General features: G+C 51.1%; 1 protein-coding gene across 1 annotated transcript; it reads right to left on the bottom strand.

Moving 5' to 3' along the window:
- On the bottom strand, nt 1-23903 carry ARHGAP19 (Rho GTPase activating protein 19). The gene is made up of 2 exons (XM_040321564.1): nt 23692-23903; nt 1-268 (listed from the first exon to the last, which is right to left on the bottom strand). The coding sequence occupies exons 1-2, from the start codon at nt 23775-23777 to the stop codon at nt 1-3; spliced, it is 354 nt and encodes a 117-aa protein (XP_040177498.1). The 5' UTR covers nt 23778-23903.
- Between the last annotated feature and the right edge of the window lie 305 nt (nt 23904-24208).

The raw sequence follows: 24208 nt of genomic DNA, 5'->3' as shown, positions 1-24208 counted from the left end.
CTAACCTTTCCGTCTGAGAAAGCTGAGCGACTTGAAGAAGGCGGTGGTCCCGCTCTGCCCGGGAAGTTTGGGGTCCACCTCCCCCATCAGCTGAGCGAACTCCGTGCCGGGCAGGTCTATCAATCTGGTGATGTTGCTGACCACCAGCTCGGTGAACACCTCCGGGTTCTCGTGCCGGAGCTTTTCCACGAAAAAGTCCGGGTTGTAGATGACGGGCTGGCTGCGCAAGGAAGCGTCATTGCAGATGACGATGTTACGCAAACCATCACTGGAAAGAAAATAAATAAAATAAATTAGAATCAAGAAGCCGAAGGGAAAAAAAAAAAAAAAAAAAAAAAAAAAAAAAAAAAAAAAAAAAATCGCATCAAAACTTTATTTACCAAATTTGACAGCAAAGTCCTAACAATGTCGGGAAAAAACATTTGCAGCATATTTTTGGTATGGACAGATCACCGCCTGCTTAACCCCCTTCCAGCCCCGGCGTCCCTTAGTAGAGTCCTGCCACCGCTGGAATTTGCAACGAAGAAAAAGGTCCACCAATGGTAATGGCACCCTTATGGGTCTCAATCGCACACAAGTGCAGTAAACAGGGCCCGTCTTTAAGGCGGGGCAAAAGGGACAGCTGCCCTGGGCCCTGTCATTGCTGTGAGGCCCAAAGCAGCTGCCTCCTACTTTCCAACTATCCCAGTTTAAATTCCCTTGAAGTTTTAGTCCTGTGCTGTGCCCTGATATCTCAGTGTGAAGTGCTGCTACCAATGCTGCCCAGCTCTGCCCTAGTGTGGTGTACAGAGGACTCACCTGCAGACAATCACCCGGATTCAGGTACGATTTGCGCATTATTTGCGGGGGCGTAGGGCAACGATTTTGCCCTACGCCCCCGCAAATAATTTGCGCTGCCCTCGATTCACGGAGCAGTAGCTCCGTAAATTGCGAGGGCGCTCCGGCAAAATTGCCCGGCGTAAGCGCGCGCAATGTAAATGATCCCGCCGGGGGCGGGAATCATTTAAATTAGGCGCGCTCCCGCGCCGAGCGTACAGCGCATGCTCCGTCGGGAAACTTTCCCGACGTGCGTTGCGGCAAATGACGTCGCAAGGACGTCATTTGCTTCTAAGTCAACGTGAATGGCGTCCAGCGCCATTCACGATTCACTTACGCAAACGACGTAAAATTCGAACGTCGCGACACGGGAACGCCGGGTATCCTTTAGCATTGGCTGCCCCTGCTTTTAGCATGGGCAGCCTTACGCTAAAGACGCCGTACGCAACTGACGTAACTTGCGTACGCAGGGCCCGCGCAACATTGTGAATCGGCGTAAGTATGCAATTTGCATACTATACGCTGATACACAATGGGAGCGCCCCCTAGCGGCCATCGCAAGAATGCAGCCTAAAATCTGCGTGGCATAAGAGCCTTATGCCACGCAGATTTTAGGCTGCAGTCGGCGTAACGAGTTCTCTGAATCAGGAGCACTCGTTACGCCGGCGCAAGTCAGCAATTGCGCTGCGTAACTATGGTTACGCAGGCGCAATTGCTTACTGAATCTGGGCCAATGTGTTTATATGTAAATAACGGGGGCATTCATATGTATATCATGCCCCTCTGCAGTGAAGAGATGATGTGCTGTAACCTCTAGCAACCAGTGAGCAGTATTACTGTACGGTAACCTCTAGGAACCAAACAGAAAATCATGTGCTGTAACCTCTAGCAACTAAGCAGTGTGCCATAATGTGTGCTGTAACCTCTAGCAACCAGTAAGTGGTAATGATATGGTGTAACCTCTATCATCCAGTAAGTGGTAATGATATGCTGTAATCTCTAGCAACCAGTAAGTGGTAATGATATGCTGTAATCTCTAGCAACCAGTAAGTGGTAATGATATGCTGTAATCTCTAGCAACCAGTAAGTGGTAATGATATGGTGTAACCTCTAGCAACCAATTGCAATCACTGATCTGATACAGTAAACTGATTTTAAGTCTAGCTGATATTTATTGTATGTCTCAGAGCAGGAGGAGAGCGAAATTGCCCCCCCCCCCAGAACTTTTTTGCCCAGGGTCCAATCAACACTAAAGACGACCCCGGCAGTAACCACCCCACTCGTAGTCCATTGACACTTTCATCTTCAGCTCTCCTACTGACCACACATTCTTCTTTCATATATATATTTAGGCCATTGGGGGTCCATTATACACCGATGAGCTATAACACGATGACCACCCACTATAACCCCCAAAGGGTATGGGGGCGCACTAGACCTCTGAAGGTATGCTGTGGGATCTGGCGCCAAGCCATGAGTAGCAGTTCCTGTAAGTTAGGAGGTGGGGCCTCCACAGATTGGTCTTGTTTCCCCCCCCCCCCCCAGCACATCCCACAGATGCTCGATTGGATTGAGATTTGGAGAATCTGAGAGGCCAAGTCAACACCTCAAACTCATTGGTTGTGTTCCTAAAACTATTCTTGGAATCCTCAGACCAGACCACCCCCCAACGGAGCCTCTCCCCCCCGCCCACGCCCCACCTCCCATCAACGGACCCTCCCGCCCCACCTCCCATTAACGGACCCTCCCCCCCATCCCACCTCCCATCAATAGAGCCACCCCCCCCCCCCAACGGAGCCTCCCCCCCCCCCCACCCACGCCCCACCTCCCATCAACGGACCCTCCCTCCATCCCATCACTAGAGCCTCCCCCCCACCTTACCTCGTATCAACAGAGCCTCCCCCCCCCCCATCAACGGAGTCTTGCCCCCCCCCCCCCGCCTTACCTCCCATCAACAGAGCCTCCCCGCCCCCGCCTTATCTCCCATCAACAGAGCCTCCCCCCCGCCTTACCTCCCATCAACAGAGCCTCCCCGCCCCCGCCTTACCTCCCATCAACAGAGCCTCCCCGCCCCCGCCTTACCTCCCATCAACAGAGCCTCCCCGCCCCCGCCTTACCTCCCATCAACAGAGCCTCCCCGCCCCCGCCTTACCTCCCATCAACAGAGCCTCCCCGCCCCCGCCTTACCTCCCATCAACAGAGCCTCCCCGCCCCCGCCTTACCTCCCATCAACAGAGCCTCCCCGCCCCCGCCTTTCCTCCCATCAACAGAGCCTCCCCGCCCCCGCCTTACCTCCCATCAACAGAGCCTCCCCGCCCCCGCCTTACCTCCCATCAACAGAGCCTCCCCGCCCCGCCTTACCTCCCATCAACAGAGCCTCCCCGCCCCCGCCTTACCTCCCATCAACAGAGCCTCCCCCGCCTTACCTCCCATCAACAGAGCTTCCCCCCCCGCCTTACCTCCCATCAACAGAGCCTCCCCCCCCCCCCGCCTTACCTCCCATCAACAGAGCCCCCCCCCCCGCCTTACCTCCCATCAACAGAGCCTCCCCCCCGCCTTACCTCCCATCAACAGAGCTTCCCCCCCCGCCTTACCTCCCATCAACAGAGCCTCCCCCCCCCGCCTTACCTCCCATCAACAGAGCTTCCCCCCCCGCCTTACCTCCCATCAACAGAGCCTTCCACCGCCTTACCTCCCATCAACAGAGCCTCCCCCCCCCCGCCTTACCTCCCATCAACAGAGCCTCGTCCCCCCCGCCTTACCTCCCATCAACAGAGCCCCCCCCCGCCGCCTTACCTCCCATCAACAGAGCCTCCCCCCCCGCCTTACCTCCCATCAACAGAGCCTCCCCCCCCCGCCTTACCTCCCATCAACAGAGCCCCCCCCCCCCCGCCTTACCACCCATCAACAGAGCCTCCCCCCCCCGCCTTACCTCCCATCAACAGAGCCCCCCCCCGCCGCCTTACCTCCCATCAACAGAGCCTCCCCCCCCGCCTTACCTCCCATCAACAGAGCCTCCCCCCCCCCGCCTTACCTCCCATCAACAGAGCCTCCCCGGCCTTACCTCCCATCAACAGAGCCTCCCCCCCCCCCCCCGCCGCCTTCCCTCCCATCAACAGAGCCCCCCCCCCGCCTTCCCTCCCATCAACAGAGCCTCCCCCCCCCCGCCTTACCTCCCATCAACAGAGCCTCCCCCCCCGCCTTACCTCCCATCAACAGAGTCTTGCCCCCCCCCGCCTTACCTCCCATCAACAGAGCCTCCCCCCCGCCCTCGCCTTACCTCCCATCAGCAGAGCCTCCCCCCCGCCCTTGCCTTACCACCCATTATGAGTGCCTCCCCCCCCGCCTTACCTCCCATCAACAGTCCCCCCCCCCCGCCTTACCTCCCATCAACAGAGCCTCCGCCGCCTTACCTCCCATCAACAGAGCCTCTCCCTCGCCTTACCTCCCATCAACAGAGCCTCCCCCCCCCCCGCCTTACCTCCCATCAACAGAGCCTCGTCCCCCCGCCTTACCTCCCATCAACAGAGCCTCGTCTCCCCGCCTTACCTCCCATCAACAGAGCCTCCCCCCCCCGCCTTACCTCCCATCAACAGAGCCTCGTCCCCCCGCCTTACCTCCCATCAACAGTCTCTTCCCCCAGCCCCCTTACCTCCCATCAACAGAGCCCCGCACCTTACCTCCCATCAACAGAGTCTTGCTCCGCCGCCTTACCTCCCATCAGAGACTTCTGCCCTGCCCCACCTCCCATCAAAAGGAGCCTCCCCACACCTCCATAAATGGCACCTTACATAAAAAAGGAACCTTTCCGGCTCCTTTTTATGGGGCCTTGCCCCCCCCCCCCCCCCCATGACCCTGTCACCGGCTGCCCGGTTTTCCTCCCTTGGACCACTTTTGGTTGGTCCTGACCATTGCAGACCGGGAACATCTCACAAGAGCTGCAGTTTTTAAATTTGCTCCGACCCCATCGTCTAGACCTCCCATCAACAGAGCCTCCCCCCCCCCCGCCTTACCACCCATCAACAGAGCTTCCCCCCCCCCGCCTTACCTCCCATCAACAGAGCCTCCCCCCCGCCTTACCTCCCATCAACAGAGCTTCCCCCCCCGCCTTACCTCCCATCAACAGAGCCTCGTCCCCCCGCCTTACCTCCCATCAACAGAGCCTCGTCCCCCCGCCTTACCACCCATCAACAGAGCTTCCCCCCCCCGCCTTACCTCCCATCAACAGAGCCACCCCCCCGCCTTACCTCCCATCAACAGAGCCTCCCCCCCGCCTTACCTCCCATCAACAGAGCCTCCCCCCCCCCGCCTTACCTCCCATCAACAGAGCCTCCCCCCCCCGCCTTACCTCCCATCAACAGAGCCTCCCCCCCCCCCGCCGCCTTACCTCCCATCAACAGAGCCCCCCCCCCGCCGCCTTACCTCCCATCAACAGAGCCTCCCCCCCCCCGCCTTCCCTCCCATCAACAGAGCCTCCCCCCCCGCCTTACCTCCCATCAACAGAGCCTCCCCCCCGCCTTACCTCCCATCAACAGAGCCTCGTCCCCCCGCCTTACCTCCCATCAACAGAGCCTCGTCCCCCCGCCTTACCTCCCATCAACAGAGCCTCGTCCCCCCGCCTTACCTCCCATCAACAGTCTCTTCCCCCAGCCCCCTTACCTCCCATCAACAGAGCCTCCCCCCCGCCCTCGCCTTACCTCCCATCAGCAGAGCCTCCCCCCCGCCCTTGCCTTACCTCCCATTATGAGTGCCTCCCCCCCCGCCTTACCTCCCATCAACAGCCCCCCCCCCCCCGCCTTACCTCCCATCAACAGAGCCTCCCCCGCCTTACCTCCCATCAACAGAGCCTCTCCCTCGCCTTACCTCCCATCTACAGAGCCTCTCCCTCGCCTTACCTCCCATCAACAGAGCCTCCCCCCCCGCCTTACCTCCCATCAACAGAGCCTCCCCCCCCCCCCCGCCTTACCTCCCATCAACAGAGCCTCCCCCCCCCCCCCGCCTTACCTCCCATCAACAGAGCCCCCCCCCCCCGCCTTACCTCCCATCAACAGAGCCTCGTCCCCCCGCCTTACCTCCCATCAACAGAGCCTCGTCCCCCCGCCTTACCTCCCATCAACAGAGCCTCGTCCCCCCGCCTTACCTCCCATCAACAGTCTCTTCCCCCAGCCCCCTTACCTCCCATCAACAGAGCCCCGCACCTTACCTCCCATCAACAGAGTCTTGCTCCGCCGCCTTACCTCCCATCAGAGTCTTCTGCCCTGCCCCACCTCCCATCAAAAGGAGCCTCCCCACACCTCCATAAATGGCACCTTACATAAAAAAGGAACCTTTCCACCTCCATAAAAAGGAGCCTTGCCCCCCCCCCCCCCCCCCATGACCCTGTCACCGGCTGCCCGGTTTTCCTCCCTTGGACCACTTTTGGTTGGTCCTGAGTGACCATTGCAGACCGGGAACATCTCACAAGAGCTGCAGTTTTTAAATTTGCTCCGACCCCGTCGTCTAGACATCACAATTTGGTCCTCGTCAGAGTCCCTCAAATCCTTACCCTCACCCATTCCTTTCAATACATCAACTTCAGGGACAACATGTTCATTTGCTGCCTACATATCTCACGTATTGTAAAAACGAGATAATCAATGTTATTCACTTCACCCATCAATGGGTCAGAATGTTATGGTTTATCAGTGTAGAACGTACATTGCTGTGTGGTCTACAAACACATAAAATGTGCAACGTATACGTCGGAATAAAATAACGAGATTTTGAGAAACGGCACAGAAAACGAAGAGCATTAATGTTAAAAACAGTCTTACAATGTTACCGTTTTTTTCTTTTATAGCTCAGAACAGAAAGCTCTCTGAATCCGTCGTGTATTGTGCCGGAGGTTAGTCCTAAAAACTTCAGCGGCACGCACGGCCCTTCCTGCGACCTTACCAGAGACCCTTCCCGCCGCAGGGTAAAAAAACACAACAAAGGACGCCATTGACAAGAGTAAGAAATTACTTCACTAAATAGCAGCGAACGATAGAAGGGATCGCACACACGGCAAACACTTTGAGAACATTGGGACGCACAAAAGAGAAGGCGCGGGCCGCTTTGAAGTGGTCTTACGGTTAGCGGAAAACAAATCTAAAAACCAACAAACGTGAGCTTTTCCAAATTCAACATATTATCCCAAAATGCAACAACGTAACGTCTTCCATCAAAAGTAAAAAAACAAATAACTTTCTCAAACCGCAGACAGACACTCATCTACAGAGGAATAAGAAAAGATGGTTAAAACATAGATTAGGGATCATCGGGGGGGGCAACAATTCCGAAGACGAGACAAGACAGAGAAAAAAAAAAGGTCTTACAGGAGAGCAGAAATCTTCGGCATTTATATGGAAGGAGACGGCCGAGGACGAAGCCGCGTACAAGGCATGGAGAGAATATACAACCCATGCACATTCCTGGCATATCACCCACCACAATGGGTCATTGTATGTCCAAAAACTCCACCGAGCGCCATTTCCTGGGACTTAAAGGTCAACTAGTCCCATGTCCACAGGAAGCCAAGTAAGAGGTCACCATCTCTTACCGACCAAAACTAGCAGAACATTGTATGTCCAAAAACGCCATTGAGCACCATTTTCTTGGATTTAAGGTCAACTAGTCCCATGTCCACAGGAAGCCAATTAAGAGGTCACCATTACGGACCACAATAGGATATTGCATGTCCAAAATCTCCACCGAGAGCCATTTCCCAGGGATTAAGGTCCACTAGTCCCATGTCCACAGGAAGCCAAGTAAGAGGCCACCATCTCTTACCGACCAAAACTAGGAGAACATTGTATGTCCAAAAACTACACCGAGCGCCATTTCCCAAGCATTAAAGTCAACTAGTCCCATGTCTACAGGAAGCCAAGTAAGAGGTCACCATGTCCTAGTTTTGGTCGGTAAGAGATGGTGACCCCTTACTTGGCTTCCCAGGAAATGGTGCTTGCTTGAGATTTTGGGCATACAATATCCTATTTCCGTTGGTAATGGTGACCTCTTACTTGGCTTCTTGTGGACATGGGACTAGTTGACCTTAAGCCCCAGGAAATGGAGCTCAATGGGGTTTTTGGACACACCATCTCTTACTGACCAAAACTAGGACATTGTATGTCCAAAAACCCCATTGAGCACCAATTCCTGTCGCTTAAGGTCAACTAGTCCCATGTCCACAGGAAGCCAAGTAAGAGGTCACCATTACCGACCGCAATAGGATATTGTATGCCCAAAATCTCAACCAACACCATTTCCTGGGATTTAAGGTCAACATGTCCACAGGAAGCCAAGTAAGCGGTCACCGTCCCTTACCGACCAAAACTAGGACATGGTGAGCTCTTACTTGGCTTCCTGTGGACATGGGACTAGTGGACCTTAATCCCTGGGAAATGGCGCTCAGTGGAGATTTTGGACATGCAATATCCTATTGTGGTCGGTAATGGTGACCTCTTACTTGGTTTCCTGTGGACATGGGACTAGTTGACCTTAAGTCTCAGGAAATGGCACTCAATGGGGTTTTTTGGACATACCATCTCTTACCGACCAAAACTAGGACATTGGATGTCCAATAAAAAAACATTGAGCGCCATTTCCTGGGACTTAAGGTCAACTAGTCCCATGTCCACAGAAAGCCAACTAAGAGGTCACTATTACCGACCATAATAGGATATCTCCACCGAGGATATCTCCACTGAGCACCATTTCCCAGGGTCTAAGGTCAACCAGTCCCATGTCTACAGGAAGCCAAGTAAGAGGTCACCATGTCTTACCGACCAAAACTAGAACATTGTATGTCCAAAAACGCCATTGAGCACCATTTTCTTGGATTTAAGGTCAACTAGTCCCATGTCCACAAGAAACCAAGTAAGCGGTCACCATTACCGACCATAATAAGATATTGTTTGACCAAATTTTCCACCGAGCACCATTTCTCAGGGATTAAGGTCCACTAGTCCCATGTCCACAGGAAGCCAAGTAAGAGGTCACCATTACCGACCACAATAGGTCATTGTATGTCCAAAAACTCAACCGAGCGCCATTTGCTGGGACTTAAAAGTGGAAGTAAACCCATCCATTTACCAGTTTTTAAAATAGTTTAATTTCTGGCACGTGACGAAAATGTAACACTGCCATTGGTTGTGCTCTTAACCAAACTGTCAAACCATCCAATGGCTGGTGTCATAACTGATCACATGTGCAACATCATGGCAGTTGTAGAGTAAACCAAGGCCAAGATGGCAGCCGCCTTGGCTGAAAATGATAGGGGGGTTTACTTCCACTTTAAGGTAAACTAGTCCCATGTCCACAGGAAGCCAAGTAAGAGGTCACCATTATCAACCACAATAGGATATTGTTTGTCCAAAATCTGCACCGAGCGCCAATTCCCAGGGATTAAGGTCAACTTGTCCATAGGAAGCCAAGTAAGAGGTCACCATACCACAATAGGATATTGTTTGTCCGAATTCTCCACCGAGCACCATTTCCCAGGAATTAAGTTCCAGTAGTCCCATGTCCACAGGAAGCCAAGTAAGAGGTCACCATCTCTTACCGACCAAAACTAAGAGAACATTGTATGTCCAAAAACTACACCAAGTGCCATTTCCCAAGGATTAAAGTCAACTAGTCCCATGTCAACAGGAAGCCAAGTAAGAGGTCACCATTACCGACCGCAATAGAATATTGTATGTCCAAAATCTCCACTGAGCACCATTTCCCAGGGATGAAAGTCAACTAGTCCCATTTCCATGAGAGGCCAAGTAAGAGGTCACCATGTCATTCCGCCCAGAATAGGACATTTTATGTCCAGAAACCCCACCGAGCCCCATTTCTCAAGACTTGGGCCCATAATGAAAAAAAAAAAAAAACACCCAACACTGCAAAAGCTGATCTTTGGATCGTTATATCAGGATGATGATATACAACTGCAGGCCCTGGTACCATTTTTTTTTTTTTTTTTAGAGCCGGCAGTCCGCTCTTTTGTAAAATAAATCCTATCAGCCAACTAGTCGCTGGAAAGCTTTTACAGGGGGGAGGGGGGCGGTGGGAATGTCCCTGTCGCCCTCCATGGCTTGCTCTGGCTTTTCCGTCCCACCGGGAGTCTGGAGCGACCAGCCAACACGTCCCCCCCCAGCTGGTCGGAAAAGCCGACGAAAGCCAGGATCGGCTTTAAATGGCTCTCCGCTATGGTAACCCGGAATTGATGATCTGACATCACTCATGGTTTACCAGGATGTCAATGGCACCATAACAAAAAATAACAATAAAAAATGTAATATTAATAATAAATAAAATAAATAAATATCAAGAGCATCCGAAAACACAGATCTTGGTGTTTGGATTGCTTTTAAGAGCAGATCCAGATCTCTCCATAAAGAGTACCTGTCACTGCCTATTACAGGGATCCTCAAACTATGGCCCTCCAGCTGTTGTAGAACTACACATCCCATGAGGCATTGCAACACACTGACATTCACAGACATGACTAGGCATGATGGGAATTGAAGTTCCTGAACAACTGGAGGTTCGTAGTTTGAAGACCCCTGGTCTATTACTATCACAAGGATGTTTACATTTCTTGTAACATTAATAAAAGTGATTTAAAAAAAAAAAAATTAGAGGGCAACAGTCCAAAGAGCGATTGTGCCACACTTCAGGCATCACAGCGAACATCAGATCATGGGCAGCAATTCTAGAACGGGGCATCCGCATTTTTACAGCGCGACAGGTTTGGTATCTATTTACTCGGCGCAACATCATCTTTTGTTTTTTACCAAAAAAATGTGTGTTATTTTGCATTAAAAAAAAAATAAAAAATTTAAGGGGTATGCATGGCATGGGGCACACCGAGTGCTGGGCTTCACCAAAGTTTTGAGCAAAGACTGCGATACCCATGTACATGGGAGGAGCCTGCAATACCCATGTACATGGGAGGAGCCTGCGATACCCCGTGTACATGGGAGGAGCCTGCGATACCCCGTGTACATAGAAGGAGCCTGCGATACCCGTGTACATGGGAGGAGCCTGCGATACCCGTGTACATGGGAGGAGCCTGCGATACCCGTGTACATGGGAGGAGCCTGCGATACCCGTGTACATGGGAGGAGCCTGCGATACCCGTGTACATGGGAGGAGCCTGCGATACCCGTGTACATGGGAGGAGCCTGCGATACCCGTGTACATGGGAGGAGCCTGCGATACCCGTGTACATGGGAGGAGCCTGCGATACCCGTGTACATGGGAGGAGCCTGCGATACCCGTGTACATGGGATTTTTTCCAATAAATTTGCAAAGATTTCAAACAATCTTCTCTCACGTTGTCACTATGAGGGATCGTTTTCAATATTTTTCCTCAAAATTCTTCATTTAACCCATTTTGAAATAAGGCACAACATAACAAAATGTGGAAAAAAGGAAAGCGATGTGAATACTTTCTGGAGGCGCTGTAAATGTTGACCTGTAGAACCTTTTAAAGCAGGGGGTGGGCAACCTGGGGCCCTCCAGCTGTTGCAGAACTACACGTCCCATCATGCCCCTGAAAGTAATTGTAACTGCCAGCCAAAATACCACCAAAAGAAATCTCTCTTTGTGGAAAAAAAAAAAAAAAAAAAAGACGCCAATTTTGTTTGGGAGCCGCGTCGCACAATTGTCAGTTATAGCGACGCAGTGCCGAATCGCAAAAAGAGGCCCGGTCATTAACCTGCATAATGATCCGGGGCTTAAGCGGTTAATGTGTGAGGAAAAAAAAAAGCATAACAAAAGTGGACTGACAGCAAAAGGGTTAAAGAGTTTGCAAAAAAATAAATAAAAGTTATTCCTTCATAGGTGAGAATGCAGATCGACAAGTGCAAAGTCGCAACTGTGTCATTGTAATGTATACAATTTGTTCCCACAGGACGCAAACATTTCCTGCGATTATCTCGCCTACTGATCCACTATAAAAAGTCAAAGTAGATGTCAAGATTTCCAGCCCCCCCGCAGTCATTGTTCGCGGTTATACAATTGACAACTTAAATACCTGCCAGAAAGTCTACAGCCGGCCTGACAGCTCCCGTCACTGAACTCGGCGCGCAGAAAAAAAAACACATTAGGCGCGGCTTGTTTATCCTGCAGGCATCGTCCTAGAGAGAATCATTTCTGGAGGTTACAGAAGTCGAATGACTAAGTCCTCAGACATGTATTCCATGCTGGAGACGGGGGTCTCCCCCTAGGACTGCGAGACCCCTCCCAGGTCACCAACAACCTCCTCAGCACTCCATCTTCCACCCGGCTCCCCTGCTAGCATGACTTAGAACGCGCTCCCGCGTATACCGCGCACCCCTAAAGTGGCCCCCAATCCTGTGGAAAAAAAGTTTTTTTGTACTTACAGTTTTGGTGTCTTGCGCGGCGTCCCTCGTCGGGTCTGGCGTCCTTCTGCGGCTTCGGGTGTCCTCTTCGGCGGGTCCGGCGTCCTCTTCGGCGGGTCCGGCGTCCTCTTCGGCGGGTCCGGCGTCCTCTTCGGCGGGTCCGGCGTCCTCTTCGGCGGGTCCGGCGTCCTTCTGCGGCGTCCTCCCCGCCACGAGTTTGAATACTGCGCCGGCATATACCGAGCGCAGTACACTCGTGAATCTTCGGGCAGGCTCGGCAACTGTCGCGCTGACGTCCTGTACGCACAGGACGTCAGTGCGAGAGGCGCAGAGTCTGCCCCGAAGATTCACGAGTGTACTGCGCTCACTATATGCCGGCGCAGTATTCAAACTCGTGGCGGGAAAGCGGGTATCGGCGTATATCGCGCACCCACGATTTTGCCCTGATTTTCAGGGCAAAATAGTGCGCGGTATACGCCGATAAATACGGTATCTATAATTTACAGGCTGACCTAGCCACCGTGCCAGGACAGCACACCTGGGGATTGGCCAGTTTCCCCCCAAGTGTGCAGATCAACCCTCCTGGCCTCCTCGCCCACTAACTTCTAGAAGTTTCTCCAGACTTCCAGAACCAGGGGGTGGTACCAGAGACCTGCATTTGTGAGTCATCCAGCATGACCTTGATTAAACCCTGACCCAGACTCACACTTACCATGAGTCAAATAAATTTGCCCGTACTACACCAATAGCACACTAGAGGGTGCTACACTTGTTATGTTGTTGGCCCTTCATTATGCCCCTACAGCCCCCTCCACTCTGGCTTGCATTGTCAGCCCTGTGCTGTACCAAGCCCGCTAGAGCCTCTCTCCTCCAGCTTGCATTGTTGACCTTTCTTTGGGCAAAGTACAGACATTACCCTCCAGCTTGCATTGTTGGCCCTGCACTACACAAAGGAAGACAAGCCCCCCTCCCCCCCCAGCGGCAGCGTTATCAGCCTTGTGCAATTGAGGGCACATCCCTGCAGCCTCTCCCCCCTCAGCCTGCGTTGTTGGTCCTGCATTGGGCCAAGTAAAGACACTCCCTCCAGCTTGAGCTTTTGGACCTGTGCTATGCCCAGTAAAGACCAGTCCCTACAGCCCCTCCAACTTGCACTATTGGCCCTACACTGTGCCAAGTAAAGACAGGTCCCTACAGACCCTCCCCTCGGCCCTACATTGTCAGCCTTCCATTAGGCCAAGTGAAGACAAATCCCTACAGTCCCTCACCTTTGAATTGTGTTGTCACCCTTCCATTGGGTCAAGTGAGGTCAAGTGAAGACAAGTCCCTCCAGCCCCTCCCCCGGCTGGTGTTGTCAGCCCTCCATTGGTCCAAGTGAAGACCAGTCCCTACAGCCCCTCCAGCTTGCGCTGTGCCACGTGAAGGCAGACGCCTACAGATCCTCCCCCCCAACCTGCACTGTCAGCCCTCCATTTGGCCAAGTCCCTCCAGCTCCTCCCCCAGCGTGTGTTGTCAGCCCTCCATTGGTCCAAGTGAAGACCAGTCCCTACAGCCCCTCCAGCTTGCGCTGTTGGTCCTACGCTGTACCATGCGAAGGCAGACGCCTACAGATCCTCCCCCCCCCCAACCTGCAGTCAGCCCTCCATTTGGCCAAGTCCCTCCAGCTCCTCCCCCAGCGTGTGTTGTCAGCCCTCCATTGGTCCAAGTGAAGACCAGTTCCTACAGCCACTCCAGCTTGCGCGGTTGGCCCTACACTGTGCTTCCACAATAGGTCACCTCCCGCCATTACATAATTCCCCAAAAAATCCACACCCACCACCTGGAGAGGAAGTACAACTCTGCAGGAGGTCATTGTGATGTAATGTAAATCATTTGTTGCGTTCCCAAGAGCAGCGCTCAAACGACCCGAACGTTTCCTGGCATTACGCCGCCGACTGAATCAATTATAACAAGTCAACTAGATGTCAAGATTCAGATCCCGCCATTGTTCTCCGTTATATAATTGGCACTCTAAGGGCCAGATTCTCATACATTTACGTTGCTCCTGGGCAGCGTAACGTATGCGATTTACGTTACACCGCCGCAGGTTTACAGCCTGATTCTCAGAACACTTACCTGTAAACTTGCGGCGGTGTATCGTTAAATCGCTCGGCGCAAACCCGCCCAATTCAAATGGGGCGGGCACCATTTAAATTAAGCGCGCTCCCGCGCCGAGCGTACTGCGCATGCTCCGTCGGGTAAATTACCCAACGTGCATTGCGCTAAATGACGTCGCACCAACGTCATTTGCTTAGACGTTTACCTAAATGGCGTCCAGCGCTATTCACGGACGTCTTACGCAAACGACGTAATTTTTTTTAAATTCGACGCGGGAACGACGGCCATACTTAACATTGGTTGCCCCTCATAATAGCAGGGGCAACCTTACGCGTCACATACGCTACGGAAACGACGTAAATTCTCAGCGTCGACCGCGCGTATGTTCGGGAATCTCGAGTAATTACCTCATTTGCATAGACGACGGGGAAAACGACGATGCGACACCTAGCGGCGGGAAAAAAAAAATTGCTTTTAAGATCTGACAGCGTAAGAGCCTTACGCCTGTCAGATCTAATGGGTACCTATGCGTAACTGATTCTAAGAATCGGGCGCAGAGATACCCGGGGCCAGATGAGGAATTACGACGGCGCTAATGGTGTTGCGCCGTCGTAACGCCTTTGAGAATCTGGGCCTAAGTATCTGCCAGAAAGACTACAGCCGGCCTGACAGCTCCCGTCACCGAGCACCATAATAAATATTCTCCGGACTCCGCCCACGGCATGCAGAAGAAACACATTAGGCGCGGCTTTCACTTTGTTTTTTTTTGTGCAGGCATTGTCCTATAGAAGATCGTTTCTGGAGGATACAGAAGGCGGATTATGAGGAACTTCCTCATAACAAGCGTTCCGTCAATCATTAGAAGGTCATCAGGTGTCAGGATACAGGACGCGGGTATAACGGCACCGCGCAAATCATCACACAGCAAATAGAACCGCTGTACTACTCACAAGACACACGCTATAAAGTTATCATTGCACCCCCTCCCACAAAAAATAAAAATTGCAAATTTTCAAAGGTCATGCGACTCAAAAAAACGCATTAAAATGCAACGCAGCTACATTTTTGCCACGTTTGCAATGCATTTAAATGGGGAGGTGCGTTACACCAGGGGTTTGACAAATTTGCTTGGAATCTAGGAGCCAGCTAAAAAAGTTAGGAGCCAGGAAAGCGCCCCGTCCCGCCAAGCTTGCGTGCAGAAGCGAAGGCAAACGTGAGCAGCGCCCGCATATGTAAACGGTGTTCAAACCACACATGTGAGGTATCGCCGCGATCGTTAGAGCGAGAGCAATAATTCTAGCTCTAGACCTCCTCTGTAACTCAAAACATGCAACCTGTAGAATTTTTTAAACGTCGCCTATGGAGATTTTAAAGGGTTAAAAGTTTGTCGGCATTCCACGAGCGGACGCAATTTTGAAGCGTGACATGTTGGGTATGAATTTACTCGGCGTGACATTATCTTTCATAATATTAAAACAAAATGGGGATAACTTTACTGTTGTCTTATTTTTTTATTAAAAAAAAAGTGTAATTTTTTCCCAAAAAAGTGCGCTTGCAAGACCGCTGCGCAAATACGGCGTGACAGAAAGTATTGCAACGATCACCATTTTATTCTCTAGGGTGTTAGGATAAAAAAAATATATATAATGTTTGGGGGTTCTAATTAGAGGAAAGAAGATGGCAGTGAAAATAGTGAAAAATTACATTAGAATTACTGTTTAACTTGTAATGCTTAACCTGTAATACCAACGGCCACCACCAGATGGCGCCAGCTTACACATCTGGTGGTAATAACTTGTAATACCAACGGCTCACCACCAGATGGCGCCAGATCACAAAAAAAAGCCTTCCAAGCCAAGTCGCCAGGACCCTATTTCTAGTCGCCATGGCGACCTGGCGCCCGGGATTTGTCGAGCCCTGCTCTAGGGTGTTCGAATAAAAAAAATATACATAATGTTTGGGGGTTCTAATTAGAGGGAAGGAGATGGCAGTGAAAAAAAGTAAAAAAAAAACACACATTAGAACTGCTGTTTTACTTTTAATGCAAACGGCCACCACCAGATGGCGCCAGGTCACAGAAGGCAGCTTGAACCATCACAAGGCTGCAAAGCCGCGGCTTTAATTACCGGCCGCCGCGATCGCGTGGAGGTGGGGGAGCACGGAGACACAGGATCCTGTGCCTCCGTGCGCCCCCACCTCCCTCGCCGCGCGGGCCTGCGACGGCCGGTAATTGAGGCCGCGGCCTTGCGGCCTTCTAGGCCGCAAAGCCGCGGCCTCAATTACCGGCGGGCGCCAGGTCACAATTTCTTGACGCAATTGCAACCTGGCGCCCGGATTTTGTCGAGGCCTGCGTTACACCGCAACAGACCAGTGAGAAGACTGAAGAATTTCTAGGGATGCATTTTTCTTCAGATTTTCACTCTTTTTAATCCAAAAGCGCTTAAAAAAAAAACGATTAAAAGTCAAAATGGAGAATATATATTTAAATTTTAATAGTTTTTTTTTTTTTTAAGCGTTTTTGGATTAAAAAATAAATGTATATATAAACATTGTACAATATGCAAGATGATGTTACACCGAGTAAATTGATACCCAACATGTCATGCCTGAAAATTGCGCACACTTGGCACCAAACTACGGTACTTGAAAATCTTCATAGGCAAAGCTACAGACATTTCTACAGGTTACCAGTATAGAGTTACAGAGGAGGTCTAGCGCTAGAATTATTGCTCTCGCTCCCAATGTTTGCGGCGATACCTCACATGTGTGGTGCCAACACCATTTACATATATGGGTGTGACCTGCGTATGCGTTCACTGCTGCGTGCGAGCTCGTGGGGACAGGGGTGTTTTTTTTTTTTTTAACCACTTAACCCCCGGACCATATTGCTGGTCAAAGACCAGAGTACTTTTTGCGATTCGTCACTGCGTCGCTTTAACGGACAATTGCGCGGTCGTGCGACGTGGCTCCCAAACACAATTGGCGTCCTTTTTTTTGTGTGTAAACATAGCTTCCTCATTCTTCACTGTGGCAGCGTCATTGATCGTGTGTTCCCTAATATAAGGAACCACAATCAATGACGTCACACATCCAGCCACGCCCCCTACAGTTAGAAACACAAAAGAGGTCACACTTAACCCCTACAGCGACCCCTAGTGGTTAACTCCCAAACTGCAATTGGCATTTTCACAGTAATCAGTGCATTTTTATAGCATTTTTTGCTGTGAAAATGACAGTGGTCCCAAAAATGTGTCAAAATTGTCCGAAGTGTCCTTCATAATGTCGCAGTCACGAAAAAAAAAAAACGCTGATCGCCGCCATTAGTAGTAAAAAAAATAAAAAATAAAATTTAATAAAAATGCAATAAAACTATCTCCAATTTTGTAAACGCTATACATTTTGCGCAAACCAATCAATAAACGCTTATTGCGATTTTTTTTACCAATAATATGTAGAAGAATACGTATCGGCCTAAACTGAGGAAAAAATATTTTTTATATCTTTTTTGGGGGATATTTATTATAGCAAAAAGTAAAAAATATTGAATTTTTTTCAAAATCGTCGCTCTATTTTTGTTTATAGCGCAAAAAATAAAAACCGCAGAGGTGATCAAATACCACCAAAAGAAAGCTCTATTCGTGGGAAAAAAAGGACGCCAATTTTGTTTGGGAGCCACGTCGCACGACTGCGCAATCGTCAGTTAAAGCGACGCAGTGCCGAAACGCAAAAACTGTCCGGGTCCTTTACCTGCCTAAAGGTCCGGGTCTTAAGCGGTTAAAGTAGTGGTGTTCTGTCAGATCAGCGAACCTGTGAGATCAGCACGCTCGCCACCGCTTTTTAAAAATTCAACATTAATATATTTAATATGCACAGTGGAGGGAAGTATAACAGGTTTGTTATTTTAACCCCTTGCCGCCCGCCAATGACAGATTGACGGCGGCAAAGTGGTTGTAAAATCCTGAGTGGACCTCATATGACGTCCTCAGGATTCTGAGCCGCTGCGCGCCCCCGGGGGCGCATCGCGGCGATCAGTGGTGCGGGGTCTCAGTCTGACACCCCGCAACACCGATCTAGGTAAAGAGTCTCTCACGGAGACTCTTTACCACGTGATCAGCCGTGTCCAATCACGATGTAAACAGGAAGAGCCGTTGATGGCTCTTCCTCACTCGCATCTGACAGACCCGAGTAGAGGAGAGCCGATCGGCGGCTCTCCTGACAGGGGGGTTCCGCGCTGATTGTTTATCAACGCAGCCCCCCCTCGGATCCCCACACTGGACCACCAGGGAGTGCCCCCCCAAAAAAGTAAAAATAAATAAATAAAAAGTCTGAAAAAAGTCTGAGAAAAAATAAAAAGATGCCAAAAAAAAGATGCCAATCAGTGCCCAAATGGGCACTGACTGGCAACATAAGTAAATCAGTGCCGCCCCACAGTGTCCATCAGTGCCGCCCCACAGTGTCCATCAGTGCCGCCCCACAGTGTCCATCAGTGCCGCCCCACAGTGCCCATCAGTGCCGCCCCACAGTGCCCATCAGTGCCGCCCCACAGTGCCCATCAGTGCCGCCCCACAGTGCCCATCAGTGCCGCCCCACAGTGCCCATCAGTGCCGCCCCACAGTGCCCATCAGTGCCGCCCCACAGTGCCCATCAGTGCCGCCCCACAGTGCCCATCAGTGCCGCCCCACAGTGCCCATCAGTGCCGCCCCACAGTGCCCATCAGTGCCGCCCCACAGTGCCCATCAGTGCCGCCCATAAGTGCCACTCCACAGTGCCCATCTGTGCCACCCATAAGTGCCCATCAGTGCCGCCCATGAGTGCCCATCAGTGCCACCTCATCTGTGCCCGTCAGTACTACCTCGTCGATGTCCATCAGTGCCATCTCATCTGTGCCCATCAGTGCCCATAATTGAAAGAGAAAAACTTATTTACAAAAAAAATTACAGAAAAAAATAAAAACATTTTTTTTTCAAAATTTTCAGTCTTTTTTTAGTTGTTGCGCAAAAAAAAAAAAAAAAAAAAAAAAAAAAAAAAAATCGCAGAAGTGATCAAATACCACCAAAAGAAATCTCTATTTGTGGGGAAAACAAGGACGCCGATTTTGTTTGGGTACAGTGTAGCACGACCGCGCAATTGTCATTCAAAGTGCGACAGCGCTGAAAGCTGAAAATTGGCTTGGGCGGGAAGGTGCGTAAGTGCCTGGTATGGAAGGGGTTAATGAAACATTTTTTTTTCCTTTATTAACCCCTTAAATAATGTAATACTGTACAGTTTTTTTTTTTTTTTTTTTAAATCCGACTGTTTTCATGTTGAATTTTAAAAGCCGCGGCAAACCTACTGATCTCACAGGTTTGCTGATCTGACAGAACACTGCTGCTTTGAAAATTCAACCTCAAAAAACAGTCAGACGGATTTCAAAATCCTGCAATTCACCACATAAAAACAAAAAAAAGCGTTACGCTATATAAAACGTGTTGAGCCAAGCGAAAACACGCCTCCGTAGCCCCTCCCCTTCTGGTTTGTATTGTTGGCCTCATGCTGTGCCAAGCAAAGACACGCCCCCTCTCCTCTGACTTGTGTTGTCGGTAGCACTTTTGTCAGATCGAGTACAGATATGCCCCGCCCCCCCAAGTACTCGCTGATACCGATACTTTGTGTCATGTGTAGTGTTGCTCACGAATATTCGTATTGCGAATATTCGGCTCGAATATGGCATATTCGAGTATTCGCGAATATCTCGAATTTCGCGGCCAATATTCGCTATTCCGAATATAAAAAAAAAAAATTGAAAAATTTCGCTAATGCGAATTTATTGCGAATTTTTATTTTTTTTTTTTCTGATTGGCTCTGATGCAAAAGAAGGGCGGAGAAAGTATTCTCGAATATTCTGAAATCGAATATTGGTGATATTTTATCGAAATTTCGCTAATGCGAATTTGATTGCGAGATTTTGACAACTCCGATTGGCTCTGATGCAAAAAAAGGGTGGAGAAAGTATTCGCGAATATTCGATTTCCGAATATTCGCAAATACTTTCTCCACCCTTCTTTTGCATCAGAGCCAATCAGAAAAAAAAAAAAAAATTCGCAAAATGTTCGCAATAAATTCGCATTAGCGAAATTTCGCAATTTTTTTTTTTTTTTTTAAATATCACGAATATTCGATTTTAGCGAATATTTCACGAATATTCGGCTATATATTCGTGATATATCGCGAAATCGAATATGGCGTATTCCGCTCAACACTAGTCATGTGACCGTGGCGCCAATGTGCAGCACTGATGAGGCGTGGACTGTGTCAGTAGTTTTTATTTTTTTACAATAAATATTATTTTTTACAATTTAATACATTTTTCTTATTATTTTTTTTTTACAATGCCTTCTTTTAGGTGGACGGTGTAAGAATTATTTTTTTTTCATTAACATTGGCCCAGATTCAAGTAGAATTGCGCGATATTTGCGGGGAAGCAGGGCAACGATTTTGCCCTGCGCCCCCCGCAAATATTTTGCGCTGCCCTCGATTCACAGAGCAGTAGCTCCGTGAATTGCGAGGGCGCGCCGGCAAATTTGCCCGGCGTAAGCGCGCGCAAATTAAATGATCCCGCCGGGGTGGCAGGAATCATTTAAATTAGGCGCGCTACTGCGCCGAGCGTACAGCGCATGCTCCGTCGGGAAACTTTCCCGACGTGCATTGCGGCAAATGACGTCGCAAGGACGTCATTTGCTTCTAAGTGAACGTGAATGGCGTCCAGCGCCATTCACGTTTCACTTACGCAAACGCCGTGAAATTCAAATTTCACGGCGCGGGAGCGGCGGCTATACTTTAGCATTGGCTGCCCCTGCTATTAGAAGGGGCAGCCTTGCGCTAAAAGTAGCCGTACGGAAACTCCGTACCTGGCTTGCGCGGGGCCCGCGCAAGCTTGTGAATCAGTGGTAGTATGCAATTTGCATACTACACGCTGATACACAATGGGAGCGCCCCCTAGCGGCCCCCGCCAGAATGCAGCCTAAAATCTGCGAGGCATAAGAGCCTTACGCCGCACAGATTTTAGCCTGCAGTCAGTGTAACGAGGTTCCTGAATCAGGAGCACTCGTTACACCGGAGCAAGTCAGCACTTGCGCTGCGTAACCTATGGTTGCGCGGGCGCAAGTGCTTCTTGAATCTGGGCCGTTATTTATGTTAGGTGGGGCTTTGGTGAGAGATCAGGGGGTCGAAACATATCTCCCCTTTGAGACAGGGAAAGGGAGTGAGGACACTCCCAGTCGTCTCAGCTGCACTGAAGATGAATGGAGAGGAGACAGAGGCTCCTCTCCATTCATAAACCGAAGTATAGTAAACACAGGTTGCAATGCTTCAGTTATGAAGGATGCCTGGCCCAATAGATACAACGGGTAGTGGGATTAAGCATTGGAGCGTTTTTAACAAGAACTGATACTCATAGAATTGTTTGGTATTGGCACCGATAATAGTATTGGTATCGTGCAACTCTAGTTGTCGGTCCCGTGTTGTGCCAAGCAAAAACACGCCCCCCCACACAGCTCCTCCCCTTATCCTTGCATTGTCTGCTCTATGCTGTGCCAAGCAAAAACACAATGTAAGAAAGGGGGAGGGTAGACTCTTCTGGGGACCCTGATGTAGGGGGGGGGACACTCTTCTGGGGATCCTGATGTAAGCGAGGGGGGGGGGACACTCTACTGGGGACCCTGATGTAGGGGGGGGGACACTCTTCTGGGGATCCTGATGTAAGCGAGGGGGGGGGGACACTCTACTGGGGACCCTGATGTAAGGGGGGGGGGGGGGAACTGTACTGGGGACCCTGATGTAAGGGGGGGGGGGGGGGGAACTGTACTGGGGACCCTGATGTAAGCGAGGGACACTCGACGGGGAGCCTGATGTAAGCGAGGGGGGGGGGGGACGGACACTCTACTGGGGACCCTGATGTAAGCGCGGGGGGGGGCACTCTACTGGGGACCCTGATGTAGGGGGGGTGGGTAGACTCTACTGGGGACCCCGATGTAAGCGGGGGGGGGGAACTACTGGGGACCCTGATGTAAGCGAGGGAGAGGGGAACTGTACTGGGGACCCTGATGTAAGCGAGGGACACTCGACGGGGAGCCTGATGTAAGCGCGGGGGGGGACGACACTCTACTGGGGACCCTGATGTAAGCGCGGGGGGGGGGGGGGCACTCTACTGGGGACCCTGATGTAGGGGGGTGGGTAGACTCTACTGGGGACCCCGATGTAAGCGAAGGGGGGGGGGACACTCTACTGGGGACCCTGATGTAAGCGAGGGACACTCGACGGGGAGCCTGATGTAAGCGCGGGGGGGGGGGGGGGGACACTCTACTGGGGACCCCGATGTAAGCGAAGGGGGGGGGAACTACTGGGGACCCTGATGTAAGCGAGGGGGGCACTCTACTGGGGACCCTGATGTAAGCGAGGGGGGGCACTCTACTGGGGACCCTGATGTAAGCGAGGGGGGGGGGACACTCGACTGGGGACCCTGATGTAGTAAGGGGGGGGGGGGCAAACGAAAGAAGCGCAAACGTGTGCAATGTACGTGGCTGAGGGGGGGGGGGGGACCTCCTCACCGCCTGTCACTCACCTCTGAGGGTGCAGATCGCTCTTCAGAGGACTGGTGGATGTAGACACATTTATAGTCCATGGACTTCAGCCTGCACCCCCCATACAGACCCGGGGGGGGGAATAGTCTGCAGGGGGGCTGGGACTCGCCCCCTTGTGATGGATGTAGGTGCAATGCTCTGCAGACACAACCCACAGACAGACACAGGGGGGGGGGGGGAATAGTCTGCAGGGGGCTGGGACTTGCCCCCTTGTGATGTAGGTGCAATGCTCTGCAGACACAACCCACAGACAGACACAGGGGGGGGGGGGAACAGTCTGCAGGGGGGCTGGGACTCGCCCCCTTGTGATGTAGGTGCAATGCTCTGCAGACACAACCCACAGACAGACACAGGGGGGGGGGGGGAATAGTCTGCAGGGGGGCTGGGACTTGCCCCCTTGTGATGTAGGTGCAATGCTCTGCAGACACAACCCACAGACAGACACAGGGGGGGGGGGGAATAGTCTGCAGGGGGGCTGGGACTCGCCCCCTTGTGATGTAGGTGCAATGCCCTGCAGACACAACCCACAGACAAACACACACACAGGGGGTGAGGGGGGCTATTATTATTATTATTATTGGTGATATTCGGTACATTGCTACAAAAAGTAAGCTAATATTTTATATAACTCCGCCCCCAAAATACATATATTCTCAGATCGGTGAGAAGGGCTCCGGTGTGTGCGGACATCCGGGGACTACAGAGACCAGCACACCGATCTACGGAGAGGAGAAAGATCCCGGATCCGATCCCCGTACAATGTATATACAATGTATCGGGCGACTCACCGCTCACACTCCATCCTCCCCTCCGCTGCCATCATCATGACTTCAAATCCTCCGCCACACCGTCCGCCCCGCCCTCCTCTTCTCATTGGAGGACACTCATATCAGGGGCCGCGGCTATTGGTGGGTTTGAATATTCCTCCGGAGGTGGGCGGGGACTTCTCGCTGTGTGTACAGAGGAGGAAATACACAGAGAGACCATAGAGTGTGATAGAGAGAGACCATAGAGTGTGATAGAGAGACCATAGAGTGTGATAGAGAGAGAGAGAGAGAGAGACCATAGAGTGTGATAGAGAGAGATCATAGAGTGTGATAGAGAGAGAGACCATAGAGTGTGATAGAGAGACCATAGAGTGTGATAGAGAGAGAGAGATCATAGAGTGTGATAGAGAGAGAGAGAGAGAGAGAGACCATAGAGTGTGTGAGAAAGAGAGAGAGAGACCATAGAGTGTGTGAGAAAGAGAAAGAGAGACCATAGAGTGTGTGATAGAGAGAGAGACCATAGAGTGTGATAGAGAGA

Source organism: Rana temporaria, chromosome 8 (assembly GCF_905171775.1).
Source record: "Rana temporaria chromosome 8, aRanTem1.1, whole genome shotgun sequence".
In the NCBI taxonomy this organism is placed as follows: Eukaryota; Metazoa; Chordata; class Amphibia; order Anura; family Ranidae; genus Rana; species Rana temporaria.
This window is presented reverse-complemented; position numbering and strand designations above follow the sequence as displayed.